Source organism: Neomonachus schauinslandi, chromosome 4, assembly GCF_002201575.2.
Source record: "Neomonachus schauinslandi chromosome 4, ASM220157v2, whole genome shotgun sequence".
NCBI classification, from domain to species: Eukaryota; Metazoa; Chordata; class Mammalia; order Carnivora; family Phocidae; genus Neomonachus; species Neomonachus schauinslandi.
The window spans coordinates 172,041,628-172,068,850 of record NC_058406.1 but is presented as its reverse complement, the minus strand read 5'-3'; the positions used below and the strand labels follow the sequence as shown (position 1 = coordinate 172,068,850).

General features: G+C 49.9%; 1 protein-coding gene across 12 annotated transcripts in view; it reads left to right on the top strand.

Moving 5' to 3' along the window:
• The window catches only part of MTSS1 (MTSS I-BAR domain containing 1), a 157,669-nt gene that overhangs the window by 103,704 nt on the left and 26,742 nt on the right, over positions 1-27,223 (top strand). For all 12 annotated transcript variants that reach the window (XM_044914672.1, XM_044914665.1, XM_044914669.1 and 9 more), the window contains exons 4-6: positions 19,816-19,900; positions 21,954-22,045; positions 23,456-23,530. In XM_044914672.1, coding sequence (XP_044770607.1) covers positions 19,816-19,900; positions 21,954-22,045; positions 23,456-23,530 — 252 coding nt within the window. The remainder of the gene's footprint in view (positions 1-19,815; positions 19,901-21,953; positions 22,046-23,455; positions 23,531-27,223) is intronic.

Sequence of the window (27,223 nt, the reverse complement as noted above, 5' to 3'; positions counted from 1 at the left end):
GGCGCCTGGGTGGCTCAGTCGTTAAGCGTCTGCCTTCGGCTCAGGTCGTGATCCCAGCGTCCTGGGATCGAGGCTCCCTGCTTGGCGGGAAGCCTGCTTCTCCCTCTCCTGCTCCCCCTGCTTGTGTTCCCTCTCTCGCTGTGTCTCTCTCTGTCAAATAAATAAATAAAATCTTAAAAAAAAAAAAAAAAAAAAAAAAAAAAAAAACCTTCGCTTCTAAAAAAAAAAAAAACACATGAGGAATATTGTCTTTTCAAATGCAGGAGGCTCTTCACTTCCCCCCTCTGCTCCACCCTTTTATCCTTGCCACTAAAATCCATGACCCACGTAGAAACTGAGTACTTTTTCACAGCCACACTGTGGCGGGACTGGTCCAGTTCCATAGTGCTAGGCTCAGGTATGTAATGGGTCACGTGTGTGGGCTAGTCTGAGAACTGCCGTCGAGGCATTATTTCTTTGCAGGGAAACAAAAAAAGTGTCTCCATTTTTGAAACCGCAAATACAAACAGTCTTCTGGAACATGCACCTCTTTGGTAAGTTGAGGTCTGCTGGTGATGCTGCCACTGGTTTGGAAATCAGAGATGTTCTTCCTTTCCTGTAATGAGGACAAAGGTGAGTGGGCCTTTGTACATCAGGAAAAGAGATCTACTCATCCATCCGCAAAGGAGAGCAAAAGGTGGTGTAACTTCATTCGTAGTCAAGGGATTCCTGAGAACGGAACGGATGATTTTTCACAAATGGGGTGGACCAGCGGCATTAGCCCCTGGTCTCCACCTAAACAAGATTTCAGTAGCAGATAACCACCCTGTTCTTTCCTCCAAGCTGTCTGGGGCGGGGGGAAGCTGTCCCTTTGCTGAGAGTGAGTCAGTCTGTTTTAAACTTGGCTAACAGACCAAGGGAAAAGAAAGGAGAGGGCGGGGCCAGCAGACCTGGCAGTGCTGTGACTCAGTTTCCACTCCCATCTCCTTCTGGATTTGACTGGGGTTGAAACCAGCCTTTCGGAGGCCCGTGACTCACCGTCTGCGGGCGTGGTGTCCTCTGGAGCCTGACATTGCACCACCTATGAGCCGCACACATCAGTCCCAAGAGGCCTGAAGGGCCTTTCGGTGGCCGTCTTCGAAGGCAGTGACCGCTTCCTCCTAATCGTCACTGCAGACATTTCTGCTGCAGCTGAAGCATTAAATAGAAAACCGAAATGCATTTGGCAGTGAGGTGGGATGTAAATCCAAAACCAGATTTAGGTGAAAGGGGCATGTGTGAAGCTGTGCCTGCAGAGAAGCTCGAGGGAAGAGATCTGCCGTCAGACAGCTGTGGTCTTGAACGTTGATAGCATTATAGTAGCAAGGGTCTGTGAGTACTTTGGATGCGTAGGGCCTGCACTGGTGCCCAGCATCTTACTTGCAAGGATTCCGTCCTTCAGTCCTCACTGGCCCTGTATGGAGGAAGTGCTGAGCTTCAGAGTGGATGCTGCCCAGGGTTATGCCACGGGTTGCCGGGAGAGCTGAAACAGTCGCTAGGGATGGCTTCTGGGCTCAACTCAGAACGCAGATCGGAACCTCTGTGAGACAACAGCCGGCTCGGCTGCGCTACCCTGAGCGGATCTTGGGGCGTAGCCAGGGGGCTAGGTGCAGACGCGTAACCAACAGGGCCTGCTGATGTTCGTCTTGGGCAGTCAGAAATCATGCTATCCTTCGAGGGCCGGAGAAACACCCCCCTCAGCTTCTGTGCACTGGCATCAGCTTTGAGGAATCCGTTCATTCTGAGGAATGAGCTTGGAGGAGTAGCCTGAGGGCAGGGTTTGTCTGCTTGTCAGGTGGGGGCATTCACGGCCGGGTGCTGTCTGTCCTGGGTTTACTTAACCTACCCGATGGGTCTCGGTCTTTGAACTTAAAAAATAAGAAAAGGGGCCTTACTCGGACTCACTTTTCAGCAGTTACTGATCCACTTTTGAATGCTGGTTTGTGGGTTGGATACAATTCTGTGTTAATCTAGCAGCCTTGAATGGCTGGGGGGTCTGCCCCTGCCCTGGGTTCCCTTGGTCTGTCTCGCATACACACACAGATGTGCAGGTGCACACATACCCACTCTTTAAATGGAAGTCATTCAAATGTCCTTGCTCTTCCTGTTTTCTGGCTGAGGACAAGAAGGTCCCTGATGTTGCGATTTCTAGCTGAAAGGTCAGTCTCAGGTTTGTAATAACTGGGCAGTTGTCTCTTAAAATAAACTAGCATCTCCAGGGCTGTAAGCTCGTCTTCTTAGCTGTCTGGATGCGGAGCTGTCTCTCCTAATGGCTGGCTGCCTGTGCCATTTCCCATGGCCCGCTGCAGCCATCTGGAAACGTGGCCAACAGTCCCACGGTGGGGGAGGGCCGGGCTTCTTTTTCTGTAACAGGAACGTGCTGACTCCGGCCGGTCCCTCCACCCTTTGTCTTCCGCCTTCCGGTCAGGAGCCACTCTCCGTGCATCTGTCCTCCCCGAGTTGTCACCCCTGGCTTGGGACGGGTGCAGCGTCATCTCTGTAGGATGCTCACCAAATCAATGCTAATTCTTACAGGAGCTAATTCCTGCCTCAAACTTGAGTCAGTGTGCTGATTCAGGACTGTTAAGGTTTGCTGGGCTTTTCTCCGAATGCGTGCTGGGTTCCTGATTGGGAATGTTGGTAGGAAACACGGGGGGCTGCCTTGCAGCGTTTTGGGGAGACACCTGTGCATGAGTGCTGTCTTATCTGTGAAAATGAGCCCACTTGGGTGTTTGGTTTCAATGAGAGTACTGTAGATCAAATAGTTCCATCTTTTCAAGTTCTTCCTTCGGATGGTAGAAGTTATTTATAAGACACTAAGTAAACTGGAGTTTAAGAACAGAGATTAAGAATAGTTTTTTTTTAATTGTTTATTGTTAATCCCCATACATTACATCATTAGTTTTTGATAGTGTTCCATGATTCACTGTTTGCGTATAACACCCAGTGCTCCATGCAGAACGTGCCCCCTTTAATACCCATCACCAGGCTAACCCATCCTCCCACCCCCCTCCCCTCTAGAACCCTCAGTTTGTTTTTCAGAGCCCATCGTCTCTCATGGTTCGTCTACCCCTCTGATATCCCCCCTTCATTCTTCCGAGATTAAGAACAGTTTTAAGAACAGATCTTTCTCCTATGAAATGAGCCTTTAAGCTTGCTTCGGGATGGCGGTCCCAGGTAGTGCCGCCCTGGCCCAGGGTGAAAGATGCACATGGTGTTCAGGGGCCATCTGGGAAGTGGTGAGCTAAGGGGCGCAGAGTATTGAAGGAAGCTGAGGGTTCTGGACCATTCTGTCCTGGACAGGATGCAAAGTAGGCGCCCAGGAGAGCACCTGTAGTTTTGGAACCTCACTATAAGGGGGTGGTGTCAGGAAGGCAGGTGGAGGTCATCTGTTCCAGGATCTGGAAGGCTCCTCTTCAGGCTGTGCTGCTCCTCACGGCAGTGCGTGTTGGTGGAATGTGGGGTTCTCCTTCAGCAATGCCTGAGTCCACTTTTATGATGCAAATTACGTGCCCAGCTGTGCCCCCAGTTCAGCCGTGTCCCCTTCTCCCGATGCTGGTCTGCACAGGTGCGTTCCGCTGGGAGTTACCTAAGCATCCATATGCCTTCATCCCAAAGAGGTTTGATGCCTGGGGCCCTGGGAGAAGCTGTCCTTGGTGATGCTCCACGGAGGTGACTAAAGAGACACGCGTCATGGTGGCTTCCTCTCTCGTGGTCTGTGCACACGTGCATGTGCACTCTGTGTACATGTGGACAAAAGGCATGTATGTTTTTGCCATATGCAGCCTCCCAAGTGGTTCACTGAATACCATGAGGGTCCCTGGTGAGCCGTGTCTGTTTCAGGTCACAGGAAGACAGTGACAATCATGAAATTTCCAGGTGGGATTTAATGGTTGGAATTAGAAACCAGTCCTGTACTTAAGACCTAGAAGAAGCTACCTTCCATGGCTGTCTTTGTTTTGTTTGGCCTCCTTGAGCTAATGGCAGGTGTTGCCAAAGAGGTCAGGGTGCTTTACTCGAACCTTCTGCCTGGAAGGGAGAGGTTCTTCAGATGAGAAGTCCTGCCCTTCCTAAAGCTTCGCCTGTGCTCACTTTACTCCAGGGATTGCAGAGGAAAGCTTCCTGCCCTCTCCCTCTGAGCATGGGACAGGGTGAGTTCTCTGGCCTGGAGGGTATGTCACCTGCGTCTAGGTGACTGGTTGGCAGGGGTGGGAAGGGAAGAAATGCCAGAAACATGCTAAACTGGGCTGCCCTTAGGTCCCATTCAGCTTGTACATTCTCTAACTCCTAGATTCTGAAGCTTCTTTAGAAAGTGGCTTTAAGAAACCTCAGGGCTTACTGTTGAGAATACCATTTGGTGGGTCCCCCGTCTTCTTTATAACTCAGCCAAGTGATCGTTGTCATGGCAACAGAGCTGTGCCTGCAAAGGCTTTTCTAATAGCATATAAGGGGCTCTGGAGCTTCCTGAGGTTGTTGGTAATTATCTTCTTAAAAAATATGTTCTGAATATTGTGAGCATTTTAATGGGCTCTGTTCCATCCTGATGGGGACTTCTGAGGGCCGTATCGGTCCCCTATCTTAAAGTGAAAAGACTACTCTTCGTTTTGCCTTCTTGTTTTTTTTTTTTTTCTTTTGTGCATGCTCTTATATGGAAGAAGAATTGCTATCCCATTGTTACATAATGCCTTGCACATAGTAGGTACAGAAATAATTTTATTTGCGCAGGCAAAACAGACAAGCTTTAGATCTAAATATTCTTTATTAGATTAGCATTTAGATCTACTGTTTTACTAAACGGTCTTGAATCTCAAGCCAGGCAGGCCTCCCAGAGCTCACAGGGGTCAGAACTCCTGTCCCTTTTTGTTTTCACTCCACTGGTGAGCCTAACTCTGGTAAAGAGCTGCTCATCACCCCCTTCTGGGAGCTCAGATGTAGCCTCAGCTACCAACTTGCTAAGGGTACCTGCTCTTCAGGATGGGTTATTGTCGGATTTAAACAATTTTATTTCTGTTTTGGTTTCCTTTTATCTGCAAATACCTACCGAGCCTTTATTCTGGGCCATGCATCTTGCCAGACACTGGGAATTCAGAGATGGCTGGGACAATGCGGCCATCCACGGGGAGGTCACTGTCTAGCGGAGGACACGGGCCCAGGATGCAGTAAGCCCAGGACAGTGTTACAAGTGTGGTGATGCATGAACGTGCGTGGGAAGGAGGGAGGTGAGCTAGCTACCGTCTGGTCCCCTTGTCTCTCCTCTCCCTCCGTTACCCCATCCTGAACTGCATGTGCTGGAGACCCCTGAGGTGCTAATTCTCCGTAAGACAGAGGAGAGAGCTTACTCCATGCCCAACTTTTTATACTGAGTCACTCTGAAGGCTACTTAACCTCCCAGGCCTGGGGGAGCCAGAGGCTCACAGGAACCAAGGGCCACTTTGTGACCTGTACTTAGCTTACATCCAGCCACTTTGCCCTCACATGCTGTCTGATGCTTCTGAGCTTTCTCTTTTTCTCAGGACCCAGATTTGCAGTTTCACTTGTTGGCAGGGGGACCTCTGGAGAGGGGTGGGAAGCTTCACCAGCAGGAGGCCCCAGTGTCTTTTGGGGGTACAACACAGTGAACAGTCTCATTCCCCATGTCCCTCCTCCAAGTCTGGGACATCTGGTCCACCTAGATTTCGCCTGGTAGGGTCCTTGTGGTGGTGGAGTTCTCGGGGATTTTGGGAAAGGGGTATTGGCTGATGAAGTACCCCAGCCCCTTCGACCCAAAGCGTGGTTGCTGGTCTGGCAGTAAGTCAGCATCAGCTGGAAGCTGGTTAGAAATGCAGAGTCTCAGGTCCACTCCAGACCTTCTGAGTCAGAATCTGCATTTTAGCAAAATCCCCTAGTGATCGATCACATTAAAGTGTGAAAGCTTACTGCTCTAGTTCCTGTGAGAGCTTACAGCCAGATGAGCAAATACAAGGCACGCATCCTTCCATGGTTCCTGCGATCATGGCAGACACTGCTAGCTGATCTAGGCACCCACTTCTCCACCAAGTCCAGATCCAGCCTCAGAATCCTTCTTAACACAGTGTTCCAGGCATCATTAGCAGGCAATCAGAATTAGCCCAGAGGATAAAAACCCATTTGCCCCACCCCCACCCGCCTTATTGAAGAATTCATCCTAAAAAACAAGGAATGCCTAGACCTTCAGGGTTGAGAATTATGCCCCTAATCATTCCCCAGGGAAGAGGAAAGGAACACAAGAGCCCACTGAATGAGCAGCTGTTGGCCACGAGAACATACACAGCACGGTGGCCATAAATCAGACCCAGCTGGTCCTCAGGGTCAGGCAGCGAGCTGGATGGAGCAGGGGAAGCTGCTGTGTGCCCCTGGCTCCTGCATGCCCCCCCTCCGGACACAGGGCCAGTCCATGCTTTCTGGCAGCTTCCCGTGGGTTTTGTTTGATGACTGAGCAGCAGTTAGGTTTAAACCACTCATGGGTGATTATTGTCCTTGGGAAGTGTTTGTGCTCTGTTAGAAGACTAGGGAAAGAAAGGTTCAGGGGAACAGAGAGCAGGAAGAAGATCAGGGATAGCTCTGATCATCGAGTAGAAAGTTCACGTCCCATCCCGTGACTGGCTCTTGGGGGCATCTCATGGAGGCCGGTTAGGTTAACCTCGAAGGGTCATCAGGATGCTAGGATTGTGTCCTGTTTTAATGGAAATTGGGCAGGACCAAGAAAATGTTTTGGGAGATGCATGTTTATCTTCTGCTTCCAGTAGCAGCTTCTAACCACTGAGGATTCCTTGTGTTTCCCCAACATCTATGGACGTACCTCAAGCTTTGGAAGATCTTATTTACTGAACAAATGACATTTCAAAGTAATATATGACCCGTCTCCCCCCGCCCCCCCCTTTACTTTGGAGGACTCTAGTAACTGTGACTCTGGGATCATTTTTGCCAGATTTAATGCAGTTCCGATACAACACAAAGGACTGTGGGTGGTTGAGTTGGCCAGAGCAGTAAAGAGATTTAGAAATAACAGAATAGTCTTTGGTTCACTTCACTACTGCTTGACCTTGAGACTCAGCTGGGGAACTCGGTTTACGCCCTTGCATTGAACAGATGGGGGATGGGAGGGTGGGGTGGCCGGCCCTAGGGTCCTGTGGATGCTTGGGTTGCATCACGATGCTGATTTCCTGCCTGCCTGAGCCCTATACCTGCTTTCTCTGGTTGGAAGAGCCAGCCTCCTGTTTGCCATTTCAGGGTTAGTTAGAAGAAACCTGCTCAGAAACGATCCAAAGATTCATCCAGAAACCATTTGGCATAGGTGTGGCCTGAGATAGAAATGGAGGGGAGGAAGAGGAGGAGATGAGAGTGACCTTCGATGAATCTGGGTAGGAAATTAGCTGCAACACAGAAGTCTGTCGGAGTCTTGGCCAATGTGGCCACTCTTCTGATAGAATCTGACATCTGAGCTTCTCTTGCTTTTCCCTGTCACAGTGGCAGGTGGGGTGGGCAGCATGCACGGAGAGAGGGCTGGGGAGCCGGGGGAGGTACTAAGAGAATTGGGAAGAGCCAGTGTTACAAGCCTGGAACTCGGAGGTCAGCACGCCTGCCAATTCCCACATACGGAAGTTTGCTGAGCACCTACTATGTCCAGAGATGTGCACACATCCCGTGATGTGCAGTTTGATGAGATGTCAGTGTTTCTAGAAAACAGAGAGATTTCGAATGAGACTAAGCAAGGATGAGGTCTCCACAAGACTGTGCTATAGAGGCTCCTCCTGGGACAGGTCAGTAGCCAAAAGGGTGATTTTGGGAAGGACACTCCTAATGAGTAGGGAAGGGTCCTTTGCACCTGTCCAAAGAAGCTGGCAGTTGGTGACCTGCTGAGACTGTCTGCATCCGCCCGGGAGCCAGGGCCCTGCATGCAGACCGACCAGCTACACACAGTCCGGCAGGGATGTGGCAACAGTGGTTTGAGTCTCGCTGATGAAACAGATATTTGAGTGGAGGGGTTTTTATTTTCCTTCAGTTACAGCAAGGGCAGGGGGCGGAAATCTGATTTCTCATCCGTCAGCTATTCTGAGATGTATTTGTAACAGTGAGCTGTCCTGAAGAACGTTTAAAAGGTCCATAGACTCAGCCCTGGATACAGATCCTGAATTCTACCGTGTGACCTTCGGCAAATGACTTCACTTCTCTGAGCTTCCCTGTCCTCATCTGTAAAGTGAGGATAATAATACCTACCTTATAATGTTACCTATATGAGGAGTAGAATGGGGTTAAAAATTGAATTCTTTGTGCTTGCAACTCGCTCTTCGCTTACAAGCCCTTAGTAAACGGTAGATATTCCTAATAATTTGGAAAGCAACAAAATTGCTTCCTGAGAGTTGATGAAGTCAGCACATTCTGGCATAGTTTAGGGATGTACAGAAGCCCCTTTAAGGGCTAGAGCAGTTCATAGGCCAGCAACACATTTCTGGATAGCAGAGGTTTTAAGGATAAATTGTTAGTCACAGGGAGGGTCTGGTCACCAGCGGAAGCAGAACCAGGGGATGGCTAAAGAGACCCATCAAGGGCTCAGTCTCAAGGGTCTCATCGCTTTCGGGGAGGTGGATGCATCAGGCTTTCTCTGATCCCCAAGATACAGCTGCCCTGTTCTGTGTCCATATTGTTCCTCAGGCCCCCTTCTACATGATCTGGCCTTCCCCGAAGGCCGCCTGGGAGGTGATGCCCAGATCAGTGGCTGTAAGCATCTTATCTGCCCAGTGGTTCAGTTTTACCAGCTGAGAAGACACTGCAGCCCACATCCGCCTTGCCGGCACGAGTTGGCTTCCTTGAGTTGAGCACCTGGCTCCAGTGGGGGCGTCTTTCTGCACACCTGCATCAGAGGCAGACCCTCGCGGTGGGCGCTGGTGGTGACAGCTGTCTGGGGGGCCATTGGCATTTCCTGGTTGATACCCCCCCCCGCCCAGCATTTTCCAACTGGGTACCATTGCATCCAAAACAGCGGCAGGGAAGGATCCCAGTTGGAGTGCATTTGCTCCTGCCCTGTCTTCCCCAGAGCGTGAGCCGGTCCGTGTGTTTGTGTTTCCGTAATACCACTCTCGCTTTGCTTTTGAAACAGCAACAAAGAAAGAGGAATATTGGTCTCTGTGGCTGCCAGTACCCTGCATGCCAGAATCTCGTGCTTGCTGAAGCCGCCAGATGGTGGTGGGACTGTGTGTGGTTTTGTTTCCTCTGCTTTTTGAAAAGTCGTGAAGTGGGAGAGGCTGGGGAGTGCGAGCTTGGCTGCAAGATTGTCAGCTGATAACAGTTTGCAGTGTCTTCCACCCTACATGTGGGCACAAGGGTGTCTTCCCAAACTGTGTTGCTGACCCTGTCCAGCGTTTGCTGAGTGCACGGTATTAGCTGTTCCGTAAACACCAGCTGGATCATCCATCGCCCGTAAGCCACATACAGTAGCTGAATAATACAGTTTTTCAAACAGGAAACTCCATGTGTTTTTCTCTTCCGCGAAGGTGGAAGCGGGTGGTTGGGATTGCCATTGTAGCAAAAGGGAAGTTTGGCTTCCTTTGTGGGGGAGATTTAAGGGTTTATTTTTAAAAATCTTTATGCTTTTTTTTTTTTTCCACTTTTGTCCTAAGGGACCCCATGAGGACAAAAGGGGGCAGATCCTTCCACTGCTTAAAATACTGCTCACGTTTCTCATCTGTTAGTTTCCTTGAAATCAGATTGTGGATTTGTTGCAAGAACATATTTGGGTGATCTAAGTAGCACATGCAGAAGTGTTGGGTGTTCTTGAAACCATGGTCAGGGTTAACATAAGGTGTTTGGATGCTGTTCCGTGACTGAAGCCTGACCAGTGTCTCTACTGAGCGGAGCTGCTTACATAGCTAATGTGAATGGTAAACTGTCTGTATGGTAACCCGTGATACGGAACTGGTTGTTTCTTTCCCCTTCTCTTCCCCTCCCCTCCCCACCCCGTCCCCTCCGTTAAAGAAATGTAGGGCATCAGATGATGCCACCTTTTCCCTGTTGTCCATCTCTCTGTGCCCGAGGATAAAAATAAAATGCTGATGAAGCCAAAAGAAACACAGTTAATTTGTTCTTAATATCCTGAGTGCCTTCTTTGACCTTTAAATGAAAATGATGGTGCCCCTGACAGGAACCAGCCTCCTCACAAATGCACAGGGATGGACTTGGGTGTGTTTCCCAAACATGAGAAAGGACAGCCAGTGTGGGACTCCTCAGAGGGCATCAGGAGCTTCTTTGCTAATTAAAGGCTGGAGTGTGATGCTGAGCAGTAAGGAACTGCTGGTTTGTTGCTTGGTGAGTTTTCCGAGGGACCTTCCTGCCCAAAGGTCACCCTGAAAATTCCTTGCTTCCACGTTTGGATGAGCTGTGCGTTCCATGAGGACTGGGGCTGTCTCCCTGTCCATGGCATGGGAATGGGACCACAGTAGCATTTCCTCAGTGTTTGTTGAGTGTAGGAATGCTGTCCCGTCTCTTCTCCAGCATCCTGGCTGCCATAAGATGCTTTTCCTTAGAGGAAGAAAGAGGGTCAGCCTGGAGGTCACCCGGAAAGTCCACTTTCTAGAGCCTCAGGCCGGTCTGCCCACCTCCAGCTGAGGTCCAGTTGGTCCCCTGCCTGGAGTGCCAAGTGCTCTCTACAGACCCATTATGTTGTTGGTCCAGCTATGGTGGTGCCCCTGATGGCCCTTTGGACTTGGCCCCTTGGACTGGATATTTGGGTAATGTGTGGTCTTGGTTAGGGCGTCATGGTTGAGCTTCTCCAAGGATAAGAATTGAGCTCCCCTCTTTCTTATTAGAATTCAGGCTCACACTCAGGTCCCTGAGACACTTTAACTCCCCCTTTCGGAGTCCGGGTACCACCACTCAGAGCTGTGAGAACCCCGAAACCTGCCTGCAAGATGGCAGAAGTGGGGCGCCAGCTTCCCCGTCAGGTGCGGCGCCAGCGTGTGTGCGGAGCCGTGGTGGCTGTGGCGAGGGCGGCAGATGGTGTCCCCAGCCGTGCCCTGCGCGGTCTGGCCAGAGCGGCAGGTGACGCACGCCGAGGCAGCTTCTGTGATGCCACGCCCGGGCGGACTTCCAGCCGGCTGGCAAGGTGAAAGACTCCTGATGTTTCAGGACTTCGGGGCTCTTGAAGAGCAGCGGCTGGAGAGAAAGGACAGACATGTCCTTCTATACTGAGCCCACGATGTAACACCCTGCCACATGCCATTGGCAGGAGAGCTCCTGAGTACCCTGTGAGGGTACCGAGCGGTGGAGTCCATGGGACCTTTCCTTTTCATCCTTTCCTGGAAGGAGGGCGGTGACACACCTGTCTTGATCTTGCAACATAAAAGTAAACCACAGAGATAGAGAGCTCGGGACACCTTCAAAAGCTGGGTAGCCAAGGACAGCTGCCTGCCTGTTACGGAGGCCTGGGGGCACGGAGAGATTGAAGCTCACGGCAGCCAGGTGACCGTGAACCTCTTGATACCACAGCTCTGAGTTCCATCAAATGACCACTTTGTTGTTGCATAGCTAAGCAGACCTTTCCAAGGCAGACCCTCTGGACCGCTCCTTCTCAGCCTTTGGTCTCCTGAGATGTTTGGAAAGAAGGAATAATCCGGGTTTTGCAGAAAACGCCCTTTGTACTGTTAACTTGCCTTCCATGTTCTCATCAGCCAGCTGCTTGGAGAAGGGCAGTATTCCATGTGGGAGAAGTGAGGGCCATCCTCTGGTGGCTGGCACATTGATGTGGACAGTCGCTCCAGCCAGGCCAGAGTTACTCTGGCCCCTGCCTTCCTATTGGACTTGGCTGATTATGGCCACACCAGAGCCCTACTTAATTGGCCCATTGATGTAACCAGCGCTCTGTCTTTCTCTAGAAACTGTACCAACCCCTGCCTTTAGCAAGCTCATAGCTGGTGGGCTTCTCTCTGTATATCCACACAGTATGGACCATTGCTAAATTTTTTAATTATAAGGTATGTAAATCTTTGGAATATGAGTGTAAAATCAAGATTGGTTATTTCTGTGAAATAAGTGGAATGCTTAAAATATGGGATAGAAGCAAGTTGCTTTTAAAAAGAAATATCGCCATCAAATGGCATATGGATGAGGCAATTGTGAAAGATTAGGGACAAGATTGTAAAAAACCTGGGATACTCAGGCTGTTTCACAAGAAGCCCAAACTCTGAATCATAGGTGATGCATTTTGGGTGTGATGTGCACAGCAGAGATGACCCGAAACACGAACTGGCACGACTGTTCAGTAGAATACAGTTATCCACATTTGAGTCTAAGCAAGTTAGACCCTTCCCGAGGTCACACAGCTAGTGAGTGGGGGAGCTGGGCTTTGAATCCACATTGTTTCCCTTCAAAGCCTAGCTTACTTAACCCTTTTGCTCTACTGCTTTTCTTCTTGATCCCCGTGATAATTTGGGAGATGGCAGGGATCGGACTCCAGATCAGCCACGGTGCGCGTGCTGCTGTGGGATCTCCATGGCCTGCAGGCTACATGGGGTCCGCATGTCACTCAGGTATGCAGCACTGGGGCTGGTGAGGGGGAGTGGAATATAGCTGGGAAGGGGCCCCCAGAACTCTTTTGAGGTCAGTGGGGAGGGGACGGGGTCACACACCACAACAGGTAAGATCTGGTGATTAAACAGATACATTTTGGGAAAAGGTTCCTGATACAAATATGTCACAGGATGACGAAGTCTTATTTGGGATGTGTGGCGTATCTGGCATGTTTGGTGGTTGTGTGCCCAGGAACCACACACAGCCACCCCTCTGCGATCTCTTAAACTTTAACCAGGTGATGCGGGGAGCGATTGCATGCATCCGCGTGCACAAGGACGGAGCACCTGCCCAGGCTAGGGTTGCATGGCATTTGTGTATAGTGTCCAGTGTCTCTGATCTTCGGAGACACTGTGGGGCTGTCAGTGCTTCGCTGGCCTGTGCCCAGACAGAAGTCACGGGTTGTTGAGTGGCTAGAGGTCACTTCCGTATTCCACCGCCCTTGTTCCTCTGAGCCCGTGTTGGTCCCACGAAAGAGCTCTTCCTAACTGCATGGACGGTGGAGCTTCGGTGCCTGGGATCGGGCCCATCTCTGCCCCCCCTTTCACGGCTGTGTGGATCCTTCTGGTATTTTACCCTGGAACATCAGCTACCTCTGGTGGAATCCATGTGTCCCTAAGGCTGCAGGGGAGGGAGTCAGTGCCTGTTGACTTTGTGGGGAATGTCAGTTGCGTGTTTGGAATTAATGTTTCTCTAACGGCAAGTGAAGTTGTTTCTTCATCACATGAACAGGGGGTGCCTGTTACCTCTGCTCAGGATGCTGGGGGTGGGCAGTGAGCCCGCCTCTTGGGGCGGCGCAGTGTGTGTTGGCAGGGCCACCGCCGTCCCAGGGAAGATGTCAGCTGTGGCTTGTCCAGGCCCAGCGCCAAGATCATGAGAGCTGTCCTTATGGGAGATGGTCACTGTTCCCCTCGGCTGGTGGCTCTCAACAGGCGTGATTCTGCGCCCTCCCCCGCCCAGGGTACATTTGACAGCGTGGAGACATTTCTGGTCATCCTGACCTGGGGCATGCTGTTGGCACCTGGAGGGCCAGGGACGGACGCTGCGGGACACCCCACAGTGCTTGGGGCAGCCCCGCACCACAGAGAAGGATCTGGTCCAAGACGTGAGCCGTGCTGGGGTCGAGAACCCCTGCAGTAGGTGAGCGGCGCTGTCCCTTTGAGCCCTCTCCTGCAGAGGCTTCGGAGAGCCTTCCCCTGTCCTGTGGCTCTTTCAGACTGCTAATTAGGCTCCCAACAACATGAGCCCTCAGAGGGCTTCCGGGAGGTACAGTGACTTATTGTGGCCCTGCGCTTCTTAAATCTTGCTCCCCCTTCCCCCCCCTTCTGCTGCAGAAGCTGGGCCCGACAGACCGGCTTTTCAGCCCTCGCTGGCCACCTGCACGCTGGAGACCCCACCATGGCCGGTGCATTAGTCCCCGCTGTGTGGGGAGATGGAAGCCGCCTGCCAATGAGGCGGCGTGGAGGGATGGGGACGAGGCCACCGGATGCATGCCTCTGTCCTGCCTCTCTGCAGAGCCACTGTGTGGCAAGTTGTAGTCTGGAAGGGTGTAGTCCTCTCAGACTTTTCAGGGGAATGATTGTGGCTCAGTGCCTCCTTATTTTCCCCTGTCGTCCCCCAGATGACATAAAACAGTTCATATTCTGTTTGTGACTTTAATGTGCCTCTCTGTCCTCAGTTGGGAATGTGTCCAGTTTGTCATAGTGGGGAAGGGCCTTTGGGTGTCAGTAAAAGTGGGGCTTGGATGTTTGCTCTACCACTTCTCAACCCTGGGGTCCTCAGCAAGTTAGTTCACCCACCTGAGCTCCAGTTTTTCCATTTATAAAATGGGGACAAGAATACCAACCCCACGGTGTTGCTGCAAAGATTGCGTTCCCTGCACCATTTCGTAGCTTCCCCCCCGCCGCCCACAGCCAGTCCAGTGGCCCCTCAAAGGTCAGGCCCTAGTTGTCATCTTTGGAATCACTTCAATTCTTGCTGCAGGCAGATCCTCATTATGGGGTGCATTGAGTCTCCCAAAGAGATAAGTCGAAGTCTTAACCCCCCAGTACCTGTGAATGTGACCTTATTTGGATATGAGGTCTTTGCAGGTGTAATCAAATTAAGGTGAGATCATTAGGGTGGGCCCTAACCCAGTACAGCTGGTGTCTCTATAAGAAGAGAGAAATTTGGACACAGGCGTGTACAGAGGACAGAATGCCTTCATAGGTACCTCGTGTGAAGACGGAGACACACAGGAAACTGCCCCTCGACAACGAAGACAGAGACTGGGGTGATGCATCGACAAGCCAAGGGTTGCCTGTAACCACCAGCAGCTGGGAAGAGGGGGGAAGGATTCTCCCCTGCGGGTTTCCGCGGGAGCACAGCCCTGCCCACACCTTCATGTCAGACCTCTGGCCTCTAGAAGTGTGAGACAGTACATTGTGGTTGTTTTAAGCCAGCTGGTTCGGGGTGCTTTGTTACGGCAGCCCTGGGAAATGGATGCAATACTCAATAAGCATTTGTGGAGTTTTTAAGTGTCTTCAGGTGCAAAACAGAGTATTCGGCCCCAGCATTCATACTCTGATAGCCTAGCCTCTGGACTTTTGTCTTTTTTCTCCACCGTTGTGTCCTTTGCAATTCATCCAGTGTAGATCACTGACTAATTTTGTGCTACTGTATTATAAAAACCTTTGCTTGTTACAGCAGAAAGTTCTCATGTGTACCACGTTGGAAAGAATTAAGATCTTTGCCATAAAGCATCTTTGTGTCGCTCAGCAGCTACTGCCCAGACTGCGATTTCTTTCAGCAGCAGGTTGCTTCCTGATGCTCGGGGGAAGCGCAGGAGGCCCATGCTCCCTTCCCTCTTCTCCTTTCAACTGGCAAGAAACAGAACCAAATCAAAGTGACTTTAAAAATAAGGAAATGTATGCTCTTGCAAAACAGGAGCTCCAGGCCCAGAGGTTGCTCAGGGTCTGTGTGTTAGTGTCTCAGCTCAGGGAGGTCACTGGGGATGCCGGCCTCTCTGTCTTCTGTCTGGAGGACAGGTCTCATCCTAAGCAGGTGTCCCCATTGCCATAATGATAGTTGACTGCAGCAGGTGGGCAGTCTGCTTTCTGTTCGTGACCTGTGGGATCTCTTTGGTGTGTTGATGTTAAGATCAGGGACATTTTCCCCATAGGCGTCCACAACAACTTTCTCTCTTCTTTGTCCCATCCCTGAACCAGCTACTGCCAAAGGGGGTGGAATTAGGTCATTGGCCCAGACTTAACCATTTGAGGATGAATGGGCTCTGGAGAGAGACAGTGTCCCTGGGCACTCTCCAAATTAGTGACTCTTATGCAGTGTGGTAGGCAGAATACTGCCATCCCCAAAGGTGTCTCCATCTTCATCCCAGAGGGGACTCTGCAGCTGTGATTCAGTTAAGGATCTTGAGGCAGGGAGATTATCCTGGATTATCCAGCTGGGTCTGTGTAATCACAAGGGTTCTTATAAGAAGGAGGTGGAGGATCAGTGTCAGAGAAGATGTGAGGACCTTGCAGAGATCAGAGAAGAGAAAAGATGCTAAGCTGCTGGCTTTGAAGATGCTGGAAGAGGCCACAAGCCAAGGGATGCAGGCAGCCTCTAGAGGCCGGAAAAGGCAAGGAACAGATTCATCCCTAGAGCCTCCAGAAGAAACACAGCCCTCCTGATTCCTTGAGTTTAGCCCAGTGAAACAGATTTTGGACTTCTGACTTCTAGAACTGTAAGATAATAAATGTGCATTGCTTTAAGCCAGTAAGTTTGTGGTGATTGATTATAAAAGCAATAGGAAGTGAATATACCATTGTTCCTTTGGATGGACCTTGCATCAGTCTAGACCTTTTCTAAAAGAAGACTCCTGTATTTATTTTGAATATTCTATAGTGTGTACGTAGAAGACACACAAAGATGTATGGATTAAACAAAAGACAAACCCAACCCCCCTGGTCCTGCCTCCAGGTATAGGCCTGCCTGCCTGGTGATCCGCTCTCAGAATGGTAGATGGTGGCTCCTTCCTTCAGCACCAGGGCTGGGTGCGGGGAATCCAGAAACAAGGAAGCTCTTGTCCTCACTCACAAGCTGCTGAGTGTCTCAGCTATCCATTTGATTCCATAAATATTCTCACTGTCAGATCGGAGCCCTTCCAGATGTCTGCTCTGTCTTTGTAGCTAAAGCCGGTTGCCTCTGAAGCTTTTTCAAACTTGCTGATTTTTTTTTTTTTTGGTGAGTTTTAGCAAGGGTCAGGAAGAGCATAAGATGTTAAGCACATCCACAGATCGAGCTATTTTTAGGGTGCCCCATGTTGCTGCGATCAGCAGTAATTCCCGTGGACGGGTCCCGGAGTCCGTGGCGGAGGTCACCCGCCTGTCTCCTGCCCTGTGCCAGTTGGACAGAGACATGCTGTTTGGAAGTTGTCTTTGCTGTTTTCGTTTCCTCGCCTCTCAGGCTTTCCTGTGCTGCGGGGGCCCGTGTAGGACCTGCTTGTTATCGTACCATAGACTGGCTGTTTCTGGGAAGCCTCTGGCTTTCCTGGGGGCAGCACACGACTGGTGGCCGTCTAGGGAAAATGTCTGGGAAGGTAACAGAAATAATGGAGCGGAGAAATGGGGGGAGGGAACCGACCTTGAGTGATCTTTTCCAACCCCGGAAGCCCGTCTTGGGGAAACTGAGGCAGGGGTTATCCGTGAAGCATTTGCCCATCCCTGCGCTCTCGGCGGTAGCTTAGCAAGGACAGGAGCTCAGTCCCACGGTACCAGTTCGACATTTCTAGGCTGCACAGCCAGAATTGGAGAGCGGGGCTTTAAAGGCCTAACAGCCCTCATAGCGTGGCGCTCAGTACATTTAGCGGTACTCATTCTAGGCTCTTGGCTCTGCCCCTGCCCCAGCTTCCGCTGTCTGTAGTCAGAGCAATATGCTGAGTGGTGAAATGCATAGGTTCTGGAGGCTTGGCCTGGGTTGGAACCCCACTTACTAGCAACGTGCCCTTGGGCAAGTTCCATAAGACACTTTTCCTATCTACGAAATGGGGATATAATTGTACTAGCAGAACCAGGAGCGTTTCGAGGATTGAGGGAGTTCCTGTGTGCACAGCACTTCTCCCTGGGCCCGGCACAGGCTGAGCTCCACCCAGGTGACTCACCTTCCCACGACCTTCAACACCGGGGCCTGGCCTGGAGAGGGCTACATTGCTACTCCAGCACCAGTCTGTGTTCTATGCTTTATTTACCCTGCTCCCCAGAATGGGATTCTGCTTCCAGTTTTTACTGTTGTCAGCAGCATTTCAAGGACTGTCCTCCTGGGGAAGGATTTGCTCTCGTCCTTAATTGTTCTCCCTGGTTAAACTTCTAGAAGTAGAATTGCCGCGTCAAAGAGGGGACTCGTTTTTAAAGGCTTTGCTGGATGGACGCTGCCAGATTCTCCTCCAGAAAAGGACTAGTTTACACTCCTTCCAGCAGTGCATGAGTGTGCCAGCTTCCTTGCATGGCCAGGTTATTAACTTTTAATCAAACGAAGGCCCAGGAAAAAATAGGAGATATTTCCCTGGGGATAAAGTGTTCCTTGCCTTTGCTCCTTAAGCAGTAAAAGCTTGCCTGCGTCACGCGTGCAGGCAGCGCCCTCTACTGGTTTTCCCTGGTGGAGACTGGTGAGCGGCAGTAGATGGGGACGCCCAGGTGGTCTCTAACTCCCGGGAGTGGCTGCAGGTGCCGGGGGCTAAAGGGTGCTAAAGGGTGACATTTTACCAAGACTCCCGGCTGGCTCTGCCCAGCCTCAGGTGACCTTTAGCTTTTGCTCGGTTTTCTTACAACAGTGCTTCACAAACTGGGATTTTGCTCCCCAGGGAACACTTCATACTGTCTGGAGACATATCTAGATGTCACAGATTGGGGGGGCGGCTACTGATTTGTGGAAGTTCAAGGCCAGGGATGCTGCTAAACATCCTACAATGCACAGGATCCCCCACCCCTAAACAAAGACTCATCTGGCCCACATGTTTGTAGTATTTGGGCCAAGAAACCGTGTTTTAGAGGAATGGGGGAATTGTTCTAGAAGGCTTCTCTTTTCAGACTAAAATAGGATATAGAAATATTAATATTTAATATATATTACTATTATCACTAATTTTTTTTGGTTCTGGAAACCTTTGTGCAGAATAAAATGGAAAATAGGAGGAACTGAAATAGCGCATTGGCATTTCTAGAAGAGCAGGCAGAGGGGGAGACATGAACTATAGTAATGTCATCAGTACTAATAAGGGAGGGCATTTTTTTCCTGTTAACTTGGCTTGGTTAAACCTACCATAAATGCCTGCAGCTTTCCCTTAAAGGCCTTGTCTGTGGAAAATAATGCTTTACTGACACTCCCCCCCCCCCCGATTTCAGGAGTCCTAGTATTTTCATAACATTTATAATTGCGCTTTCCAGTGCTTGATGCTGAATTCCCATCTGTGGTTGCAGTTTGCTCCCCCACACCCAACTAAGTGCTGATTCAGGCATTGTTTCTAGGAGGGGGAAGGAGGGAAACTTTATAAATAATCTGAAAGAGGGTGTGCCCGAAGGGGGCAGTAGGACAAGAATTTTGGGAAAATCAAACCGAATTACAGCTTACTTTGACATTTGTCGAGTCTGAGGACCTCTTTCACCAGCCTTACCCCAGACCCTTTAGGAAGATGCTCCCCTATTGCATTTTGCTTTGGCCTCGCTTGTCTCCAAATGACTTGTATTCTAGACTATGTGTTTTGAAACAGCTAGAGTGTCCTTATTAGCTGTTCTAAATAATGCTAAGGGGGTTATTTGGCCAGAAGTGGAAAGCAGAACAAAACAGAACAAAAACAACAGCTTTTCCTTAAATATCAGAGACTATTTTGATCGTCTTCCTTGGGAAGTTATTTTTTCACATTGCAGGTCACGATCCGTTAGTGGGTCATAAAATCAATTTCTGGGTCACGGTTGGCATTTAGAGAAAAATAGAAAGTATGACTGGGCATTGTGTATAGTAAAGGTACCTTTTATTTTGGTGATAATAGAAAAATGCGTCACCATGTATATTTACACATGTGCGTGCGTGAGGGCATGTACACACGCCTGGCGAGAGGCAGTGGCTTGGGTTTTACCCCGTGGTGAAATCCAGCTTCTTTCCAGATGATTTCGTTCTCTTTTCAAGATTTCAGTGATCGCGGCTTATCTCCTGTCTTCAGCTTTGCCTGTGTTTCTTTTTCAGGTGGAACCAGGGAGATTGGCTCCGCCCTGACCAGGATGTGCATGAGACACAGAAGCATAGAAGCCAAGCTCAGGCAGTTTTCGAGGTGAGGAGCGCATCTCGCCGGGATCTCACCAGCCCTTGCTGGTTTCGGGGGAAGGGGCAGCACTTTTTTCCCTGTAGCGTTGCAGTGCCCACAGCCCGTGATGCTCCTCCCTCACTGATCAAGTGTTCGTGGGCCGTCTGCCGCATGCCAGGCTCTGGGCGGGGTGCTGGGGGTGCAGCGGACAACCGGATGGCCTGGGTCCCTGCCCTCGTGGAGCCTGCACCCCACTTTGTGCTCCTGTGGGTCTCTCCTGGCGCCCCGCCAGCGTGCGAGCAGGGCATGCACCCTCTGCAGGAGCCTCTGGAAGGGGAGTCGTGGTGCTGGGGAGCGGGGCACGCGCTGTTACCCGGGGGCATCCTCTCTACCCACCGTGGACAGCGGTAACCATGGAGCCCTCCGTGCTGCTGGCCTCTTGTCTGTCTTACCAGCATCCAGAGTGGGTAGAACTGGCAGTGGTTGGCCAGGGATTTGGAGTCACCAGTGTTCCAGTGGGGGGTGGAGGGGAGGGACATTCTTCCAAGCAGATCGGAGCATTCTGCTTTACGGATCGTGAGTTGTGTGAGGGGTTGCCAATGTGAAAGGCCTCTGTCCCTCCTGGCCGGGCCACCATGGGAGGTGGCAGAACATGGTGGGAAGTGCCTGGTCTTGGAGACTGATAGGCCTGGGTTTGAACCCCGGGCTGGCCGCTCAGGCGTGGGTCTCTTGGCTAGAATCTCAGCTGCTATAAATTGGGGTGCTTGTGAGAATCATGGAATGTCCACACATTTCGAGCAGAAAGCGCCTGGGTAGCAGGTGATGACATCTGCCCGCCTTCCCTCCTGCTCGCTCCCAGACCACGCAATGCCTCCTCTCCCACGTGTCATCCGGGTTTATTTGCAGTAAAGAATGAATGAATGAATGAATGGCGGTACCCTACCCCATTTTAGGGATGAGGAGACACTGGTTCAACAGCCAGTGTTTATGGAGCACCTACTGTGTGCCAGGCACTGTCTTAAGGCGTGTGGGCTATAGCCCTGAATAGGACCGTGCCCTGTCCTCATGGGGCTTACACTCTAGACACCGCCTACACCCCCCACAACGTCAGGCCATGGGAAATGCCACGAGGCGAAATCCGTGGGCTAGGAGGCAGGTGGCCCGGTTCCACCCTGGGTGGTTAGAGCGAGTCTGTTCAGAAGGACAATTTGAATAGAGACCTGGAAGAAAGGAGGGGGTGAGCTGTGCTGATGGCTGGCGTGTGCGTGAGGGAGGGGAGGCCCTGATGAGGAAAGGAGGGAATTGTACCAAGAACTTCAAGATTTTCAGGAGGCCCATGATCAAAAAGTAGTCTGAGAGCACCTTTGTAGTAATTCTCACCAGGGCAATTCGAGCGATTTATGGGCACTTGCTAATTTTTCTACAACATCTCTGTGACGTAGGAATGTATCCATTTTCCTTCTGTTACACAGACATAAACCCTGGGGGTCTGTGCCTCACACGGTTCCTCTGTGTGGGGAGGTACCTGGGGATGCCTTCGCCGCTCTTCTCCAGAAGCTGGCCATTCAGCTTTCCTTCTCCAGGCTGTCCAGCTAGTCTACACTCATGACTTCTAATTCTGAATGCACATCAGAATCATGTGGCTTTAAAAAAGAAAAAAATAGTAATACTGGGGTCCCACCCTCCAGGTTTCTCTCAGGCATGAGGTCTGGGGTGTAGCCCTGATGTCTTTACCTTTTTAAAGCTCTCCAGGAGCTTCTGTTGTGCAGCCAGAGGGGTGACCCCACAGGTCTGCGACCATGCTTGTGAACACAAGAGAGAGAATGTAAGCAGGGGAAATGGGAAGAGGGCTTGCTCCATCCAGTCATGTTGACGGCCTCCTACCAGTCCCTGGAGAGCACTCTGAGAATAAGGTTGTTACGAAATGGGGAGATTTGGACGTGAACCTGGGCTTAGGTGCTGCCTTGCCTTGCACCCAGTTGTCGTGACTTAGGTGGTTTTGACAACCTCACAACAGAATGTATCTGTTTAACTTCTCCTTGTCTTTCCTTTTTTTTTTTTTTTTTTTTTTGGGTGAAAGTGCTTTAATCGATTGTCTGATAAACCCCCTTCAAGAACAGATGGAAGAATGGAAGAAAGTGGCCAACCAGCTGGATAAAGACCACGCGAAAGGTACGGGGGAAGGCTGTCTGTTGCGTAGCAGCACGCGCCCCGAGCAGAGCTGCGGATGTTGCCGGATGTTGCCTCCTGCCCTTGCTGGTGCCCCCCGCAGGGCCCCCTCTGGTCCCACTTCTCCCATTTCGGCGTTGGAGGATAAGGACTCCCGAAACCTCCCTCAGCGGCTGATGGCCCAGGCTCTCAGTGGTCTTGGCTGTGATCGGCTGAATGAAACATGAACGGTAATGCCAGGCTTCAGCGCCAAAGATTCACACATTAAGGCATTCCAGCACGTTTCGAAAGCCAACCTTTTAAAGAGAGAAGCTGACCTGGGGTCTCCTGCCCGGAACCACCACCCTCTCTGCGTATGCTTCAACGAAAGCACCTCAGCACCTCGTGTGCCGCGCTCTGGGGGCAGAGTGGTCCAGATGGACACCTCCCCAGTTGGTCCTCCTGGACCCAAAGGCTGGGGGTACTGGCAGCGTGGGAGGGGCAGGTTTCTCCGAGGATCATATGACCTGCAGTGAATGCTGGGGAGGGAAGGCCTATGGGGAGATTGGAGGCGGGAGGAAGCCAGAAGGAAGGGTTGGCGCATAGCGGATCCCAGGAGCGTGGGACTGAGGGCCCTGAGTGGCAGCATGGGGCTGGGGGGCTTGCGGGGAGGGAAGCATCCGGGAAGTCTGCAAGGGAACTGGTCGAACGGGCAGTTATTTGAATATGAGGTCAGCAAAGGAGGAGAGAGGTGTCAGAGGCGGTTGTCACTTCAGATGTCTGCATCTGGGTGATGGAGGCGCCAGCGGACAGAAATGGGAAGTCCAGGAGCAGGTGTAGACTGGTGGGGGACGAGGAAGTCGTTGGGGGGGACGTGGTGTACATATGTGGGCCGCCCCCCCTCGGGATCCAGCGCCAGCCTTGGTGTGGGTGTGAGAGTAAGGCTAAGGCAGCTGGACCTTCCCCAGTTTGCCCCCATGCCGTCTGATCTCTCACGCCGGGGGCTCGGGGGCTCTTTGCTGAATTGTAACATCTGGCAAGCGTCTTGCCACATGGGTTCCTTTTTGAGCAAAGCACTGTGGATTTGGGCCTTTGGGAAAGCAAATCCTATTTTTCAATTTCCTGATACGTGGGCCGAGAAATTGTGGATTTTTCACTTGTAGTGAAATATCCCCGAATGACGTCTTTCTTCACAGATGATATGAGTGAATACTATCAGGAAAAGACCAAGGTGCATTTTGTGGCTTTTCTTGTTAATAATCACCCCTGGGCCATACAATGTCAGTGTGAGATTGTTATCATTTGGCATTCTGGATTAAGCTCTTCATTGCAGGGCATCGTTTCTGCTTTCCGTAATGAAAGTAATGGTTGTTCCTTAGAATATTTTCCATTGCGCAAAGTGGTAAAATGATTCAATATTCTGCCTTCTTTTAGAATATAAAAAAGCTCGCCAAGAGATAAAAAAGAAGTCCTCAGATACACTGAAGCTGCAGAAGAAAGCAAAAAAAGGTAACTATACAAGTTCTGCCATTAATATTGTTCCTTTGGGGAAACGAGCACGTGCTTGGTTTGACTTGGAAGCAGAAAGCATCGGATTCAGGCTTCGGTGCATATGACGGCCCTGGGGAGCAGGAGCACCTAGAATCCATCTGAATTAAAGCTCCCAAGTGCAGAATATCTATTAATTTGAGGCCCTTGCAAAGTTGTACTTGACTTGTTCCCTCCCCCCTACCTTTGTCTCCAAAATGACAGTTTCCATGCCTATTGTGCATTGTAATGAAACCTATAAATTTCTTGGAAGCCTTGGGATAATGCATAAAAGCCTTCATGCAGATGTCCTCTAGTAATTATTACAGAAATTATGTCCTTTTCTCCTCCATCGTTCACAGCCTATAATCTCCAAAACCCTTTATTAAGCCTTGTGAGAATGTTAGAAATGGCTGCAGTGGGAGCCTGGGAGCATGTGCTTTATAGAGAGCTTTTTCATGGTGTTCGTGAGTGTGCGGACTCCCAGGGAAAACCAGACTGGGGCAGCGTGGCCCTCCGCCCGCCTCCCTGCTTGCTGTCATCCACACACTGGCCGCCTGTCAGATCCGTGACCCAGCTCTGCTCTTCCAACGTGGACTGGGAATGTGCAGAGAAAAATCTAGCTACATCTACTTTGCAAGCATTTGTGACATTTTCCTAAGACCAAAAATCTAGGGACTCAAACTTGAGGGGGTGACATTCTTCCAGGCTGTTCATCTTGATACCAGCTTTTTGAATTTGTTGTCTCACAACTGATGAAATGTTTTTGTTTTTTCCCATGAGGAAAAAACTCTGTGTTCAGTGTTTGTTTGGGACAATGTTTGGGACAATTTTTAGGTAGAAACCCCCAAAACCAAATTTCCTCTTTTCCTAAACGGGCAGTTCTCATTTGGAATTAGAGGAAAATACATTCAGAGAGCTGGAGTAGTTTGGTGGAAGGGGGGCAAGGACTGGACAAAGTTTTTAAGCTTTGACATTTTTCAAAAATGTCTTCCCAGTTCTTGTAAAAACCGTAAAACCATTTCACGATGAGGGCAGGAGAATTTTCACCCATAACCAGATCTTCTGTCAGTTTTGGCCTCACCCCTTTGTTTTGGATGTGTTTTCTTGGTGCTTTTCAAACGTATGTTCTATCTCCCTGGCGCACCTGGGACCTAACATTGGACAAGTAACAGGGTTTGCGGCCAGTAACATTTCAGTGAGTCCAGAGGTAAATGCTTATAAATCAAGTGGCCATCGCTTCCATCGAATCTGGGGTCCCATGGAAGATCTGGCTGGTAAACATTCGGGACTGATTTCCATGTCATTGACGGCTTGGCAGCTTTGAGATGAAAGGGATTTGGAAGGAAGGTCCAGGGAAGACACTTAAAGGTTTGGAAAGGTTTGGAAGTTTGGTAAAAAGGAGGAGGGAAGAAAAAGTAGCTGTTTTCCCTTAGCTGTTCCAGAGTTCTCTTTCCAGAGGCCTTAAGTTCTTGGCTGCAGTGATAATCCTTTTATCTGAATTCTGCACGGAGGCTGGAACACTGTGCATCTGTCACTCGAAGTCCCTGGCATTGTCCCAATTAGCAGAATTTGGACCTCCAGGGAAAGGCTGATGGGTTGATTGCAGTGCAACACAAAAGGAAGTTTCTGGCAATTAGACTTGCCCAAGCACTGGCTCAGGCTGCCTAGAGAGGATAATGAGTTCCCCATCAAGGCACCCGAGGGAAAGATTCAGGACGCCTAGGGTGCTAGACTGTGTAACATGAAGAGATGCTTCTGGTCCCAGGGCTCAGTAGAATTGGTATTTGGTTGGGAGCCTTCGTGGGGCACTTGGGCCTGAAGGCAGAGGATGGAGGCTGTGAGCAGGGGTTTCTGGAAGCATTCTTTCTCAGCGCTAGCCACATAGCTGGTGGTCTCAGGCACCATGTCCTTCCAGACAAGATGGCCACGGTGGTATAGTTATGTATACCCACCAAGTCAGATCAGTTGCTTGGAATGTTCCAGATGATTTTCTCGTTATCCAGAGTACAACCAGAAAACAGTTTTCTTTCTTTCCTTTACAAAAATATTGTTTTCTAAAATATGTAAGTGCATTTTTTTGACCGAGTGCACACATTTGTGTATGTCTGAGGTGAATGGAACCTTCTAGAAGGCACCAGAGTCGTCATTCTGTTTATAATGGAGTGCTCTCCTAGAAGATGGGTAGCCTGAGGATGGAGCAGGAATGCTGCAAGTTCAGGGCCAGCAGAAATCTGGTTATTTGAGGCTTCCAGTGATTTGGGGTCTGGTTACCTGAAGTTTCCCTTGCTGCCAGAACTCCTCTTGAGGCCTCTGCATCACCTTCCACAGGTGGTGGGTTTCTGGACTCTAGGCTTATAAAGTGTTGGTAGTTTCTTCTGAGATTTACACGATGTGTTACGATAGACACATGCTTCAGATACCTTTTTTTTTGTCCTGATAGAACTGAGTCTGGTAACCAAATAATCACTTCGCTTTTAATGTGTTTTCAGGAGATCACCAAGCAGCTTTCTGCCGTGCCTTTTTAAAAAAACTGTGATCTTTGATCTAAAAGCTCTTCTGACTCTCCTTTTCAAAATTTCAAACACCTTTGTGCAGTTAAACACGGTGGTGGCACTGCTCTTGATTTTTTAATTATTTATTTATTACTATTAATTATTTATTACTATTAACTTATACATACATATATATCTGAGTATATATGTAGGCAGACACATAGGGGACGTCATTTTTGTATGTGACTAATTTAATTTTCACGCTGCAGATCACCTTTTGTCACATGCTTTATTGGGCTCTTTTTTTTCCCCTATAATAAAGACAGTGATAATTTATAATCTAAAGGTATTTAAATATTACCATCCAAAAAAAAAAAACACTTCGAATATTTTTTTGGGGATTTGGTTAGGTTTTATCTCAAAACCATTTTAAAACAACTGGGCATCTGCTCCAGCTGTGGGTGGGTGTACCTATTTCCGTGGAAGGCAGGGTTACCGAACACCTACCAGGCGTAAATGTGAGGCAGATGTTAGGAGCTGCAGAGACAGTACCCGCCCTCAGAGAAGTTCCAGGCTGATGCCCAGGGTTAGGGACCCAGGACAGAGCCAGCCTGAGTGACAGGCGATGGGGAGAAGACTGAGGCAGCGGGAAGGTAGGGACGTGCTGTGGAGCCGACCCAATAGTCCGAACTCTAGAAGATGTCCGATGAGTCCTCATCAAGCCCTGCTGCTTGATGATGTCAGCTCGGGTCCCGGAGCTGGCCGAAACTTCACTGGGGAAGTGAGCGTGGATGGATTGTGGGAAACGTGTTCTGTTCTTTGCTTGCTTTTGCCACCTTACCATACAAAGTCAGCAGCCTTCTCATTTAATTAACTCCCAGATTACTATTAATTTAAATGTAAAAATTAATTATGGTCAAGCCTTCTCTTTCCATCTGAAACTACTGAAAGCTTATCAGGACTTTCTTTGAGGCTGCTAAAACTGGAGCGTTCTACTGTATTGACCCTGGAGCCTGACATTTCAATAGTTTAATCTATCTTTTTTGACCAGAGGCTGCAAAAAGCCAATACTATAAACCTAATAAACAGACTCACAGAGGTCTAGACGAAGACGTTATTTGCTCTTCTACTAAAATTTTAACTTTATTATTTTTTTTTCATTTTTCACCCCAGTTTAAAT